The sequence below is a fragment of the Takifugu rubripes genome, chromosome 14 (assembly GCF_901000725.2).
Source record: "Takifugu rubripes chromosome 14, fTakRub1.2, whole genome shotgun sequence".
NCBI lineage: Eukaryota > Metazoa > Chordata > Actinopteri > Tetraodontiformes > Tetraodontidae > Takifugu > Takifugu rubripes.
In genome coordinates this window covers 3,139,610-3,155,677 of record NC_042298.1, presented here as the reverse complement: position 1 = coordinate 3,155,677, position 16,068 = coordinate 3,139,610, and the positions used below count along the sequence as shown (strand labels likewise).

General features: G+C 43.4%; 1 protein-coding gene and 1 long non-coding RNA gene across 6 annotated transcripts in view; both read right to left on the bottom strand.

The window, feature by feature from the left end:
* Nucleotides 1-16,068, bottom strand: part of LOC115252330 (uncharacterized) — a 72,814-nt gene that overhangs the window by 6,554 nt on the left and 50,192 nt on the right. For 3 of the 5 annotated variants that reach the window (XR_003890753.1, XR_003890751.1, XR_003890754.1), the window contains exon 3: nt 6,467-6,535. The exons of the other annotated variants lie outside the window; for them this stretch is intronic. This is a non-coding gene — a long non-coding RNA (uncharacterized lncRNA). The remainder of the gene's footprint in view (nt 1-6,466; nt 6,536-16,068) is intronic. 5 annotated transcript variants of the gene reach the window in all.
* zic6 (zic family member 6) lies at nt 9,767-13,961 on the bottom strand. Its single transcript, XM_003970162.3, has 2 exons — nt 12,121-13,961; nt 9,767-10,757 (listed from the first exon to the last, which is right to left on the bottom strand). The coding sequence occupies exons 1-2, from the start codon at nt 13,076-13,078 to the stop codon at nt 10,147-10,149; spliced, it is 1,569 nt and encodes a 522-aa protein (XP_003970211.1). The 5' UTR covers nt 13,079-13,961; the 3' UTR covers nt 9,767-10,146.

Genomic DNA, 16,068 nt, shown 5'->3' with positions numbered 1-16,068 from the left:
GCCCTGGACAGAGGCCGGGGTGCACAGTTACAAAGTTACATCCCTTCAGCTACAGACAAAAGGAATTGTCTCAGTGGATCAGAGTTTGCATCATTCCAGGCAATACTTGCTAACTGGGTTTGAAAAAGGAATGTAGTATTTCAACTGGGAAGACGCTTATAGCTGGTTTTACAATGTAATAAAACGAGCCCCGGTGATGGGAATTAAAGAATAGCTCAGATCAATCATCATTAAAGTCCAAGTAAAGCTCAGTTTGGAGCTCTCAAACTGAATGCCTGACGTGACATTAAACTATCACTAGGTCAGAGATTGCACTTAAAAACATATTCCAAATTTTAAGTGATTCATTTTAGTTTTTTTTCACTGTATTTTGTGACTTATTAACAATAACAGCAATTTTTAAAAAAAACAACAACATATATTTAGAAGTATTTAAAAAAAACTTACAAAAAGTAATGATTAATAGCCACAAATTCATTTAGTTATCAGTCTGATAAAAAACTGAGACCTTTCAGAATTGAACATTTGTAGTTCTTTATATCAACAATTAGATTGTAAAATGTTGTAAATGCTCTTTAACCATTAAAGAGGTCAGCAGAAAGTCTTCACTTCTGTTTTTTTTTTTTTTGTTTAAAGCTGTAAACTTTGTCTGAAGCGAGCAAACTTTGAATCAACAGTCACTGGTACATCATGATACGAGAACGCTTTAAAAGTCTTGATCTTTTCACACTGGAAGAAAGAAGTGTTTTCGGAGAGGATTTGCAGTGAGATTCCCCTTTCAGTCTAACGGCATTAAAAAGCGTAAAGACCAGAAGACAGAGGAGAGAGGCTGACGTCACAGCCCAAGAGTCACCCGCCGTGTGTTCGGCGTCTCCGAGTAAAGACTTATCTGCAAAGAGGTTTGGGCGGACAATGAGGGCGGACAGGGCGTGAAACTACTATCATCATCACTTCTGAATGAAAAAAGAAAACATATCATCCACAAAAAGGAGGCTCATTCCAATTCAGCAGCGTTGTTAGGACAACGAGAACCATCCCTCAGATGATTAGTTCCACTTCAAAAGAATTTACTTTCCGCAGTGGAAACGTCCCCCTTTTGTGTCCTTACACAGGGTTTTCTCAGCCCAAAAGAAGAATCGTATGTTTAGTCAGCCTGTTTATTATTCCTTCTGTTCACACTACAATTGTATTAAATAAATAGACTACTGCTTACAAAGGCCTATTAGCCCATAAACATGTCCTGCTACAACCAAAAAAGGCTAAATCACAGCCAGTGCAGAAGAATTAAGATCCTACAAATGCTGTAAGCGCCAAGATTCTTAGTATATGTGTCAACTCAGAATGTCTGTTTCTGACATCATGAAAGATGCATGTTAAGTTGCACATATTGGGGATTTGCTCTGTGGCTTCAATTCAATTTTGAGGAACCCTTGAACATAAAGAAGTTGGTGCAATTCTCGGAGAGCATAGATGAAAGTCATTTTAGGAGTTTACTTGTGTTCTCATTATTGCCTGTCAATACATGGCAAATTAAACGTTTTGTGGTGGTATTTTAAGCCTCGAGGGTCTTTAAAGACTGTGCAGTTTGGAAGTTTCAGGTCCTGCCGAGCCCATGATGATCACACATGTGGTCGCTTTTTAGAAAAATGTGGTAGAAACTTAGCTTGACGACTCAGCTGACTACTAAGAGATGTTTAAGAGTGAATAATAATATTTTATTTAAAAAAAAACTGGTTAGGCCAACAGACAAAATGCCTAAATTACCATCCCAGCAGGCTGCCTGCGACAGGAAGCGGCAACCCGGTTGTGTTTTTTTTTTTTTCCAGTAGCTACTCTGTAACACAAATATGTTTGCAGGCCTGAAGGAAAATGTCCCTGGAATACATCAGCCCACTTTATTCCTGCATCGGGTCTCTTCAACTCGCACTACTTCAATAATTTCCAGTGGCCCACCGCTGCCGTGTCTTTGATGACTGCATCTATATGAATATTGAACACTGGAATCCTGCCAGTGTGACTGAGAAGTATCTAACATTCCCTTCACCAGCAGTGATGAGCCACCTTGTGACCTCTAGCATATTAAAATGCTCAGCAGAAAGAAGCCTCTCGGTCCAGGATACACCAGCGGTAGCCCTTTAATGTTAGCAACCGTCAAATCTTTGATTTCGGCGCAATCATGGAACCCCACCGCTGGTCGCCTGGACCCGCTTCTCCAGAGCAGCCGTTGCGCTTTACAGAGCAGATCTGCCTCTGTGACCGCAATGAAAACAGCATTTCAAATGAGAGAAACAGATATTTCAATTGGATATTAAAATAAATTGCATTTCCATTGCAGCGTTTCCCACTTTTTCGGTTATAATGAGCAGAACTTTACCCACGTGCAGCTAATTGCTTCTTTCTTCCATCCACTGGAAAACAAATTTTGAATTCTCGAGTTTCTTTTTTTGGATTCTTACTCTCCATTAAGTGCCACCCGTCTCTAATCACCATCCTGGAATGTGCAAATTACATATTAATCAGCAGTGGCGGATGAATTGGTATTTACACTTCTCATTTTCTGCCCCCTCTGGTGCCGAACGCACAGCAACTTGGCCTAATTGACCACGGTGGACGTGTTGGCAAATAGAGGCGCAAACTGCCAACATTTTCAGTCTATAGTCACTCAGGTGTGTGTGTGTAAGGGTGTGAGGAGGTTGTTAAAATGATGCTGGGGATCAATGGGACGCTGTTGTTAGCGAGAGACCGAGAGACCTTTAAAGAGAAACATCAGTGAGGTGGCATCACAAGTTGTCATGTGTGATGTTTACCAAATGTATAAGGAGTCAGCGGCGGCTCCTACCGCCTCTCCTCCCCCCCCCCCTTTCAGCTTGGATGCATGAGGTAATCTTGCCCCTACCCAAACGACACAGCGATGCCTTCGCTCGGGTAAATTTCGCAACGCACAGCAGCATCTAGAAGGAGGGAAGGCACCTCAAACGGGACTAATAATAGAGCCTCCGTTCCCCGAACATGGGATCCATATTACACGCTTCAAAAAAATGAGACCAACTATATGGGTCAGTGGGATTTCGGTGGGAGGAAAGAAAAAAAAAATAGAAGGGAGCAGCCCAAAGAAAATATGCTCAGCTGACAACAGATCTAAGGAATGCAGTGGCTAATAAGAATTTCTGTTGGGCAGAGTGTGGGCTCAGAACTTTAATTACAGAGCTGGTCTTAACTGATTGAAAGGGAATACATGTCCATACTTTATGCGCGCGCCTAATTATTTTCAAGCCCTTGATTGTCTAAATAGGCTTTATAAATAAAAGCAGAGTGGCATGAAATGTTCAAAGGAAATTATTTTAGAAATGAAAATGATCAAAGAGCGGCCTTTCGGAACTTCTGTGATCTGCGTGCAGGGATACGCGGGGACTGGAGTCCTCCACGCCGCCAAGGCTGGGGTTCCATTTTAACTTTTGGGAAGGGGGCACGCTCATTCTGCCCAAACAGCTGGCTTCCTCCTGGGACAAAGTGAGACATTAACCCCCACCTTTGCTCCTGCTGGCCGCAAATTAGCCAGAACTGATAATCAGAATTCAACGGCTTCGAATATCAGCCGGCGATCTGATCAGCGTGATCTGATCACAGCCCGGGTAATAACACAAGGGGCAATAAGAGCAAACATGCTGGTACTGGTGCCTCCGGCATCAGGGCCACATCTGAATTATAGCTGTTCTACTGTCTCTCCATGGAATTCTTTGCTTTTTCTATTAATTATGAACTGGCAATAATTTTCCAATAGAGAACCAGAATCTGAGTTTTCTACTTACTGCAGAGTCAGGCGGCAGCGAGCGGGGGGATGGGGACGCTCCATCGACGTGATCTCACTCGCATTCTGATTTATGTTACTGTGCAGGGAATAGTTACTGATGTGTTTGATCAGGTAATAACAAAAATCAAATATTCTTTAATAGTTGTACAGTTTTAAACAGGAGGGCTGCTGTTTTCCTTAATGAGCTAAATTCAGTTGTTTTTTCATCAGAATCTGCATTAATGCTGCATTTATATGTGGAGTAAACCAAGGTTATAAATAGTTATATAGCTTTTATTACCGATGATGTTTGAGTAGTTGTGCCTCAAGTAACTGATATAAAGTCAGATTTTCTGTTATGAGACTTGACAAGATGTAATTTTTTGATCAAATTAAAACGTGTGCTCTGATGTTGTTGAAGTAAATATCTGATGGATAGTTGCATTAGTAATGATTCTGAAGTATAAACCCAAACCAGCCATTAAAACGTCACCTTCAGAATAGCTCAACCTTCAGAGTTGTGCGCATTAATACCCGTCTTGATCCTGATCACAGCAAATGTTTATGACATAAAACATCTAAAAGACATAAATGCACAGATATCCTATTACCATATCAGAGAATGTTTCCAGTGTGCGGTTAGGCTGCTGTATTGATTGCATACAAAGAGAACGGGACTCTTCATCCCTCTACCTGAGCTCCTCAAAGCCACTTTGGTGGCTAATTACTCCCTCCCATGATCCCTGAGCTTCCTTTAGCCTGTGGCTAATGATAAACTTCTCTATCAATAACCCGTTAACTTCAAGAGGAGCTGTAATCGCACTGTAAATAAAGACTCGCCGCGTTCCGCTGCGTTTCCTTCTCTCGCCGCCACCCTACGAGCCCGCTCTTTAGGGTCAGTGTCACGCAAAATCTCATTTGTCCCCTCCATTAATGTCACAGCCTTAAAGTAACATATCATGGTGGTGTGGAGCTGGGCCTAACTGTAATTGAAAAGGCCCAAGGGGAATTCCTGGGTTGCATGTGGGCCCCCAGACTCCCGCCACACTGCACATCCATCATTGTAGAGTTAGGCCCTGGGGTGGGCTCTCAACGATGAAGGCTAACAGCCAGATCGGCGTGCAACCAGCATCTCTTGAGTGTGATGCAACAGACAGCCGTACGTGTCGAGCATCAGGTCAGTATACATTTATTTAATGTCGGCGCAATGAGGAGAGCGAAGTGTGTCCGCACGTCCGTGATACAGCCACTTCAGTAAGGACCTGATCAGAACCACAGTCCTCCCTTCAGATGTGGAGTTCACAGGCTTGATTACACAGTCGCCGGCGCTGCGACAGATAATATTAAACACTCACAACTGCTTTGAAACACCCTTGACCGCGATCAATGTGATCCCTGTTTTTTTTTTTTATTTAAAGCTCAACCTCAAACGACAGGGATTCACCAAAACATATAAGAAGCTTTCAGATACGGTATGTCGCAGCACAACGGAAGGGTTGCGAAGGACATTATTTTGAAACGGAGCACAAACAAGCATGTTGTGTCGGTGGGGGGGTTGGTAAAAATCTGTGGCATTGTACTCTTTCAGCGCGATCAAAGTCGTTTTGACACTTTCCTAACAAACGCTTCAAATGCATTCTGTAAAATGGAAATCGCTCAGCAAAGAGGGCTCTGAAGAGAAACGGATCATTTACAGCAGGACTGTTCATCGTAGTCTAGATGAAGGCGTCCGCTTCTGTTCAAACATGCAGATTTAGGCATTTTCTTCAGCCACCCCACGTACATGAAAGCTAGCAGCTGCCCTTGCCAGCGAACGGAGGACATTAAGGCTCAGCCCGGTTGATCTCTGATGACAAGGGTCTGGAGGAGGGATTAGAGGTGAGGGGACCGAAGTTATGGTCATTGCCTTAAAAGGATGGTGTTGCATGTCATAGGCCCCGAGCGTGGAGGGGTTGAAAGATCTTCAAAGGTCTGCTCACCTCACACAACCTACTATAATTCCCCAAAACTTGTAAGCGTGAATTCTAAAAGATGTGGACTGTAAATATTACTTAGTTTGTCCGTACATTGCAACAGGCTGCTCGACCACACTGCAGGCAGTATCTTAACATTTTGATGTGTTTTTTTTTGGTGGGGGGGGAGTTGTTCTGATTTAGAAGATGTGATATAAACAGTCTTGGCTAGCGGCTCATTATAAACTAAGAAAACGTTGACAATTAGGAGTTAAAATGGAGATCTGAAGGTAGCCAGAGCCTTTATCCTGCTTCATAATCAGTTTTTGGTGAATCCGACAACAATGCTCGGAAAAACCAGACATCCGAGGGGCTCCTGGTGGCGTACGTTGACAGAAGCGAGAGCTAGGGATTGAATAGAAGATTGGCCTAATGAGATCTGCTAGACAGTGGGTTGGCACTGCTAATCAGAAAGCTGTAGTGCAAATGAGGACAAGAGCGAGTCTCACTTGTCAGCCTGGTAAACTCATACGAGCGACGTGCTTATAAGCACAGTAAATGTGTCTGATTACCAAGACAAGGGTCGAGCAGTCAGAGCAGGAAAAGGGGGAAATGAATCATTAATGACCTCGTTTTCCTGAATTGTCACAGAAGTTTTGATGCTAGGCAATTTTCCATGTTACACAATACTGGTAAAAGGTGCACGTGGGGGCTACATGCTTACCGTGGGACTACATTAGCGGGAATTATGGGTCCTCATGAAGGAGTCGTAGAGGGTGAAGATAGCCAGGAGCTGCAAAGATAAAGACAGATGAGGTGGAGGAACAAGAGGACCTGGCTTTTTTTTTTGGGGGGGGGGGGGGGGGTTCAATAAAAGGGGAGGTGTGTTTACGTGTGTGTGTGGGGGGGGTTAGGGATGGATGAATTTGAGGAGCGCCGGCATCACTGGCTTAACCTGGGGAGGACGAGGGGAAAAGGCAGTGATCCAATTAAAATCACACTTGGTTGGTCAGAGTCAAGGCTGACACGGGCCACGTTGAGGGCTCAGAGAGGACTCGGGGAGAGTATAGAAGTGGCACAGAGCGAGTTACGCAAGATGTCATACGCGGTTATGATGATGCATAAAAACTAAAGGCCTGGTGTGACAAAGCAGCCCACCTCCTGGTACACAGCTGGGGCTCAACCTAAGTATGGCATAATACCCACACGGGGGGCAAAGATAGCAATTCAAAGGATCCCAAGGTGAATGCTTTTATTTACATTAAATTGGTGTTTACCCTGTGTATCCTGTCCAAAATGGCGCCCGTGCTTGTTGCTAGGCAGAGAGTGCAGGAGTAAAGATGGCGGCGGACAACTGGGAAAGTGGGAGGCGAAGGTCTAATCAGTTGTACATGCTGGGGGGGAGGGTGTGGAAGGGTTTGATGATCATGGAATATTACCAAGTGATGGTCAGAAGTTCTAACGCAAGACTTACACGCCACATTCACATTGCGGCTCAGGCTGCGGCCCTTCGACGCGATAAAAAAAGATTTCAAATGTAAAAAAGTTCATGTTTGATCGAGTCTGATACCATTTTAGGGGGGAGATTTACTATATTTGGAAAAAGGGGAGTGAAATGTGACAGTTCATTTGGTAGTTTGAGTTTCGCTTTGAAATCGTGGGTAGCGCGGCGACACCGAAAAACATTTGATGCCAAATGTTATTGATGAGGTTGCAGTATCAGAGCGAGCGATTTTTTTTCTTAAGTTCCAGTAATCGCATCATTAAAGCACCGATCAAAGCTCACCTAGTTCACCTCAATTTACATGAAGAAAGACGCTCTTCAAAATTGCAATATTTTCTAATATCAGCCACTTTAAATGAAAGTCATTCTTCTGAGCAAAAAATATCTTCAGGAAAATTATATCTTCAACAACCCGGGTAGCATTGGGAAGTTTTCAGGTTAACATTATCAAAGCATCGAGACGATATTTTTTTTAAAAAAAAGAGAGAGAGAGAAATGAATGAAAAAGCATTTGTTAAAGGAGAATGTAGGGAATGTGTCCCAGCAGGAGTGGCTCCTGAATACCGCCTAAAGAATTAGCAGGATTAGGTAAGACATGGATGGAGTGTGAAAATGAAAATCAAGACACTGAAACTTGTGGATGTTTTCTAAAAAGAAGCCTTGTGTAGGAAGGGGGGGAATTAACCAAATTTTAACCACGGTCAGGGATTTGCAAAAAATGCATCATCAAAAATATCTGACACTCCCAGAGTATCCCCAGGAGCCCTGGGTGGAATTTTAACCAATGCTCAGAATCAGGATGTGCTGCACATCTCTGCACCATCTTAGCAACAATTACACAGTAAGCACATAAAGTGTAGATGCTTAACTCTCACGCTCACTGAGGATTAGGAGGTTTAGTTCTCATTTCAATTGTAGAAGGATGAAAAATAACAATAATAACAGTAACTTGAGGAGTCTTCCAACATTTATTTTTTCTTACAAGTAACATTTAAGCACAGCAACATTATTTGTTAAACTTTCCAAGACTTTACGGTGTTAACATGGTCAACACTGAACATCTAACAAATCTGGGTAATCCACCTATTTATACTGGAATAATGAACAGCTTCATACTGCTGTATTTCAAAGAAATGTAAAACGAATGTACTTTTGACCTGATTTCCTTCTGGATACGTGTAAAGCAAGCAGGTATGGAGAGTGTGATGACAGTCATTGTCCCCACTGAGAATGGTGTAACAAGTTCTGACATCTGTATATGAATACGTGGTGAGGGACCCAAATAAACCTGCTCACGGTGTTTCCAGTCCCTCTCTTTAACATCACTCATCATTTCAACTTATACTGGGACACTGTAAACAAAGAAGAAATGATTATTTACTCCTGAAGACTTTAAGACAGGATGCAGATTTTAAAAAGAGAGAAAAAAACACATTTTTGAATAGTTTTTGTTGAAGTTTTGTGATCCAGATGGTACCAAACAAGAGTTAAATGTTAAAGAAAAAATGAGAGCAAATGAAGTTGGACTGGAATCAGAAAAAAGGAAAAGTTCACTCCATTAACTTTTGTTTTGCAATCAGATTTCAACTTATATCACACTTTGGTCTACGTTCAAAACCAGAGTAGCCTCCGCCCGAAAGGCTTGAAATGGATGAAGAAATAAAATATTTCATTTTTAGCGATGAATTAATTAGAATTATATAATGTTTAGGATCCAATATTTTTAAAGTTTTGCATGTGAGAGTTACAAATATGTGGAGGTTATATGGTCGTTTGTAGCACGCTTATGCCGTTAAACGCTTCAAGGTGCGTGTGTCCGTGCGTGAAGGCGTGTGGCACGTGAAGCATAAACACGCATATAGCCACGTCCAATCTCCAGTTATGCTACTGTAATAAATCCTGAAAAATAAAGACTGAAATTAAATGCAGACAACGCGAGGACCTACAAACGTTTGGAAGACGGTTCGCTATTTTTAGCCAATCGGTGTGTAAATCATGATTCATCACACGCAGAAACATCGTTATTTGGTAACTTTGTGCGGGAACGGTTCCACTCGTGATGCCAGTAAAGAGCGTTTACGCGTGTTCGTGAATTTTGCGTAGGAAAAGCAAAAGTTTGCTCTCAAATATCGAGCTGCGCATGGCGCGCAGAGAATTATACAATAAGAAGAGATTAAAGTTAAATTCCATGATAAAAAAGCATTGATCGGGTTTAGGCACACATGATCAAAGAGAATATAGACACTTTAATAAAATATAGTATCCATAATTAATTGTAGCTACAACGCGCGTATGTACAGTAATACTGTATGCTAATGATTTTTCTCACATTGTTCTTAATTTGCACTGAGGTCTGAAATATATAGAATACAAACAAGAATTTGTAATGAAAAGTGGGCTAAAAGTAGAACTTAATCAAGGGGGAAAGCACTGAGCTCCGCATTATCTTAATTATAGACAAATGGTGCTTCAGGGCGCAGCGCGCTGTCCCGTTATAACCGAAAATATAACTTCAGAAAAGAGCTTTTCGATATTTATTTCCACTTGACAGGATAAATGCTTCCAGTTATACATTAGAGCTTCGATTTACATTCAACAAAGACGGGGGGCTACATACATTCACAATTCGTTTCACTTTCTGTTAATTCATGGACCACAAAAATCTCATGTCAGTGTTTCTGGAACAATTGCGTAATACGGCAAAAGAATTGAGGCGTGTACAGCTTAATATAGTTCCGTGACCCACATGTGGGCCCTACAATCCAAAACAGGCCTCACAAAAGCGAATAAAGCTCTCCCCGTATCTCTGACACAACATTCACAAAAAACAAGAGCAATAAAGTTACAGCCTGTGTACCATAACACCGAAAAACACAGCCCCAAAAGGTCCCGAAAGAAACTTAAAGAGAGGGAATGTTGTTGCACTGCTTTGACGGGAACGAGTCCACGCCGCTGTGGCATGTGTACCATCCATTAACGATACTCTTTTGAAAGGGAGAAGTGGAGGGGAAAGTCCTTGAGGTCTGCGCAAACGTGTGACCTGTCTGGCCGCAGGGGTGCTGGGAGGACTGGGACCTGTAACTGCTTCTCTGGAGCAACAAAGGGTCTAACAGGGACTGTGACCTGTGCGCGCAGTAGTCCAAACTGCTGTCAAATGTGTGATGGAAGCGTGACCTCAGGGTCGACTCGTCTTGACCCTCCGGGGACATGGGGACATCTTGAGTGGAGGCGGAGGGCTGAGGGGAGCTGATCTGGGCCGCATCCGGGACTCGGGTTGACCTGGCGTCCGCCGGGTGGCCCTCGTCGCCGCTCTGGGCGTCGTGGGCCTTGGTGCTGTGCAGCTTCATGTGCTTCCGCAGGGAGCTGGGGTGGGTGTAACACTTATCGCAGCCCCTGACCTTGCACATGTAGGGTTTATCGCTGGAGTGGACGTGCGAGTGTTTCTTTCTGTCGCTGCTGTTCGCGAACCTCCGGCTGCAGCCCTCGAACTCACATTTAAAGGGTTTTTCACCTAAACGTGCAGAGAGAGAAATGCGGCGGGTTATGACATTGCGGTAAAAGGCCGGCGCGTGCTCGCTCTGGCCATAGTCATGTGGTGGGACTCGGTGCAGCTGCCCCACACTCCAATTGTGAGACACGGAGCTTTTGTACAATGGCTTCATTATACAAATCTCCACAAATCGGTTCACTAAACTGGACTGGGTCGTTAACGCTTTTATGGGTAAACTTTTTGTGCTCCGGTCGCAACAAGTAGGCACCAATTGCGCACTAAGGCAACATGGCTGCGGTCGAGCAGACATTGAATTATCAGAAGCCTGCGACAGCAAGCGCGAAGATTTATTTTAGTCGGTGCAATAAATAAAGTATCAAAAAGCTAATGGATGCTCTTAATGGCCCTCCCACCAGACCACCGATGTAGTGTTATTGAGACTCTGGAATAAAACTTTAATTGTATTTCTTCCGCTTACTAGGTGAGTGTGACGAATTGAAAAAGGTGTCAGGAACCTTGTTCTTTATTCCTCTAGTAAATTGCGTCTGAATATTATGCAACTGCAGAGGTATCTCTAAATCGTTTACGCTCATGGTTAAAGCACCCGAGAAAGTAATAAAGGCAGCCGAAATCAACAGCCTGGATTTGTCCATGTCTCCAACGTTTGTTAATGTTTTTAATTGAATTGTCTCGTTAAAAGTAGTGGCAACTGGTTGACTTTTTTATTCTGCTGCGGAAAATAGCTCAGAGAAACGATTCTGCATCAATTCAGGGTGGCGGGGGGGAAAACAGGGGGGAATCGAGAGAATAATTGGTGTTCCTTTAATAATTTCAGTGCGTAATGATAAAACCGGCCACCACATACATACAAATTTTGAATAATTTCCTTTATATTGATAATAATTCCACGCTCGAGTTAACCTCTTAGGTCAAATTCTTCCATTTGCTAGCAGCACGCTGTGTGTGATGTGCTCTGAGCACACAGGAGATGAGTCCCTGGGAGGCAGAGAACGCGTAACGGCTACGTCACAGCTCTCCGGTGTCCCGACATTTATTTAATAATTTCACTGAATGAGGTGGGAGAGGCACCCACAGCACCAGGCCTACAGACTGTGCTCGTTTCTAACCGGCTTACTACTGTTTATCTGGAGGTTCCTGCTGTTCTCCAAATCCAGGAAATTACACACACGGCGAGAAATAGCCGGAGATTATTTACATGACGCCGTTTACGTGTGTTGATTTAAACAGCACACATAATAATCCTCCAGGTTACAAGTATATTTCAAGTAAGACAAATACTCGACTACATAAATAAACGAGCCTGTAATAATAATAATAATAATAATAATAATAATAATAATAATAATAATAATAATAAACTGACCTGTGTGAGTCCTCTTGTGGATTTTCAGATTTTCTGATCTCGCAAAAACTTTCTCGCAGCCGTGAAAGGGGCAGGGGAAGGGCTTTTCCCCCGTGTGGACTCTGACGTGGTTCACCAGCTTGTATTTGGCTTTGAACGGCTTCTTGTCCCTTGCGCAGTTCTCCCAGTGGCAGACATAGTCGGAGTGTTCTGGTCCTCCGACATGCTCCACCGTCACATGGGTGACGAGTTCATACATGGTCCCGAAGGCTCTGGAGCAGGGCAGCTTCCCAGCCCCCTCTTGCTCGTCACTCCACTTGCACACCAGCTCGTGCTTCACAGTTTGCTTGGAGCACCTGAGGAAAGCGTCGCCACCTCCACGCTGAATTGCCATGTTAAGAGGTTTGTACAGACCCAGAAACTGCGTGACAAGCTGCTGGCTGTTTCCCTTGGGGTTGACAGCTTGGCCGTAAGGGTGACTCCGAGCTAGGAGGTCGCCGGGTATCCCCAACATCATGTGGCTGCCGAGATCTCGGGACGCGTCGGTTGAGGCGTGGGCCTGCTCCTGGTAACCTGTGAAAAAAGCGTGGCTTCTGTTGTCTCTGCAGCCAGAGAAGTCACGGTACCTTCCAATCCCGCCATGTTGGTTAGCTCTTGATGCCAGTTGATCAGTGATAGGTGGCATGCCGGCTCCAGAAAGATTGGCTCCAATGATAAAGCCCCTGGGGCTGTGCTCTAACCGGTGGCTGGGGTATCCAGAGTCTGAAAAACTGGGAACCGAGTGGTCAACATATGCACTGGACCTCGTCTCTGGGTAGTCTCGCAAATTGTGCGAGGGGCAGAGTTTTAAGGAACTGCCAGTGGGGTGTCCCATGTGCTCTCCTGCCAAAGGTGGCAGCACCACGCTGGGTTCAGCACTGCTCTCCCCGGGGTTGACGCAAGAGAGAGGGCAGCCACTATACCTCGAGAGGCTTGACATGTTTGGTTGGGAGTTTGGCTTTGAGTTTTGCAAAATCAAACCGAATCAGCACTCAGGACACACCAAGAAATTCAGTTTCCATTTCCCTTGTTTGTATATCATCTGCATGTAAAATTCTTGGCCGTGAACTTCGCAGAAGTAGGAACCAGATTCAGTTTCTTTAAAGTTGGTGTGAGTCCCATGCCGCTCACTTTGCCCTCTTGATTTGTGGCAATAACCGTGGTAGTAAAAATGCTTCGAAACAGGCCATGGTGCAATATAAAAGCACAGCAGGAAAACCCGCTTTTAAAAAGGCAGCTTTGGGATTGGTTGGAATGCGCCGTGATTGACAGGCGCTGGGTTTGTTTTAAAAGGGACACGCAGGCGTTCGCTGCACGACTCCGTTTTCAAATATCGCAGAGAAAATGCTTTGAAACGTGCCGCGATAGTCGCTAATATTGCTGCCTCTTTAACTTCAGGCGCCTTCTAAACTCATTTCTCCAAATCTCCCCGCACAAAAAGAATATTGCGTAACGGCGCATATCGTCGAAACGGTGATTAAAATCAACCACGCAGCAGAAGCACAAGTTCTGCTCACGATCCCGTTCCACCGTCTTTTGTTCGGCTGGAAATGTTGCCAAAGGAAAAGTCCCAGCCTGTCCTGCAGCAGGAGAAAGGAGCCCGGCTCTTGCGTGCCCAGTCTAATTATTTTCAAGACCTGCGTTTAGACTGGTGTGCCATATTTGAAAACACTGAATGGGGGCTGATGAGAAACTAATTATTGCAGAAGATTTATTTGGAATCCCCCAACAGACGCGACTCTTCGGTCCTGACTCACTTTAGGAATAATATTATTCATGTGATTTTTTGATTTGTTTATTTTCTGAACGGCGCGCCCGTGGGGGTGCGTTTGCGTTGCGCTTTATTCTACAGTAACTCACCTGCGCAGCTCTACCTGTCCACGGAAACTAAACCGTTCTGGAAAATCTGAGTCCATACACATTCCTGACTGCGCCTCTAGGGAACCCTGCAAAACACCATGTACAGTTTTACCTTTGAGCTCCGTGTGAACCATTTCTATGCGCGGATCTTCTCTCGTTGGGCCGAAATAAATTAATAATTGCGAGGGGCGCGCACTGCCTCTTGCAGGCAGATGCGGAGTGGTTACGTAAAATGTAAATCTAAAAAACGTGACAAACAGCAGCGGACCCGCTGTTCCCGAGAAACTCGGATAAACTTACTTTGGGGTGCTGTGAGGACAGCAGCTGTATGCGCTCCCCTCTGCTCTCCTTGCAGCATATTTTCCTGCACATTCCACACTTTTCCCCACTTCTTTACCTGCACTAGTCTCGCCTATTTCTGTCATGGACAATCTGTTGCTTTGATTTAAAGCGTTTTATTCCGCCTTCAGGTTATCCCTTTCAAAAAAATACATTTATTTCCACATTTTTCTTTTTATTTCGACATTGTCGTCGCTGACGTCACATGGAGAGACTAAATATTGGTTATTAAATGCACCAAAGCAGGCTAAAAAAAAGACCTACCTCCATTCCTGTTGTTGGTCAAACTTTAACCTTTCCGAAATTAAAAAAAAAAAGAGCTCAGTTTTCAATTTGTCAATGAACGGACGGACCTTCCTCTCAAGAATCTTGCGCTACTACATGTAAAAGGTGAGAGCAGGACAACAAGGCCAAAGGACACATCGAGATTTCAAAGAAAAAGCAGCCATTTTAGTGATTCAATATAATGCTTCCTACATTTGGGCTCCTACTCTTAATATTATATTCATGTAGGTTATATTGCTATTAGGGAGATTATCTGATTATCTACAATCTTATGACACGTGCTTAATTTTAAATAAATAATCATAATATGCTAAAAGCCTAATCCAATCACCTTTGCAAAACTAAAACAGTATAAAGGCCGCTTAATGAAAAGATGAGCGATAAGGAAATTTATCAATTTGTGTCTAATTTATTGGATGTAGATTTAAAGTATTTAACAAATCATGAGAACAGAAGATGATTCAGATTTTTCTTGCAGTCATGGTGAGGCCGACTGCACTCGGTTGTGTCACTGTAGCATCCAGTCAACAATGAAACCAGAGGTCAAAGTTTTCTTCTCTCTTTTATTTTAGGAATGCCCAAAAACCCACTTTCACACAGCCGGTCAGTTCTGTGGGCTGCTTGACAGAGCAGACAACATTTTAGCGACTGCTGCACAGGAAATATCACTTCCAACAATCAAAACATTCATGTCAGGGAATGAACTCTGAAATGTCAACAGCCTCGCTATTGTTACAGGGAATATGGACCACTGGGATGACAAGGCACATCTGACAGATGAATTTAAACAGAAAAATATTTTAATAGCTGTTGCTGGTTCAACGCTGCTCTGCAGACATGAGAAGAATTACATTTTCTGATTTTATGTGAGGAGACTCTTTTTAATGAGGGTAACAATAACTCAGAGGTGTTTAATTTTAATGGAGGAGGGATGTATCTTTTTATCTTATTCTATTTTATTTATTTGTTTATTTATTTTAGAAAAAAAAGCAATAGACCAATCTATTGACAGAGCTGAAATAAATGCAGCTTAGGTCATCCCGCCATGTCCATTCTCCATTTACCACATTTTGATAATAATAATAATAATAATAATAATTACAGAAAAAAATCAATCAGTTAATAAACAAATTAATTATTTAAGCCAAACACCATTTGACAAACACAAATACTATATGTGGAACTGTGATTTGTGTGTTTTCGTGTCAAAGTTGAAATAACTGCATCTCTTCTCTGTGTGTGTGTGTGTGTGTGTGTGTGTGTGTGTGTGTGTGTGTGTGTGTGTGTGTGTGTGTGTGTGTGTCTTCAGGACTTTATGAAATTCAGATGAAGGAACAGGTCTGAGCCGATTTGCAGACAGATGCTCCAGTAAATCACAGTGAGCAGTCAGCTGCTCCCCAGCAGCCATACGGAGGCAAACACGCAGCACTGTAACAGTCACTCAGG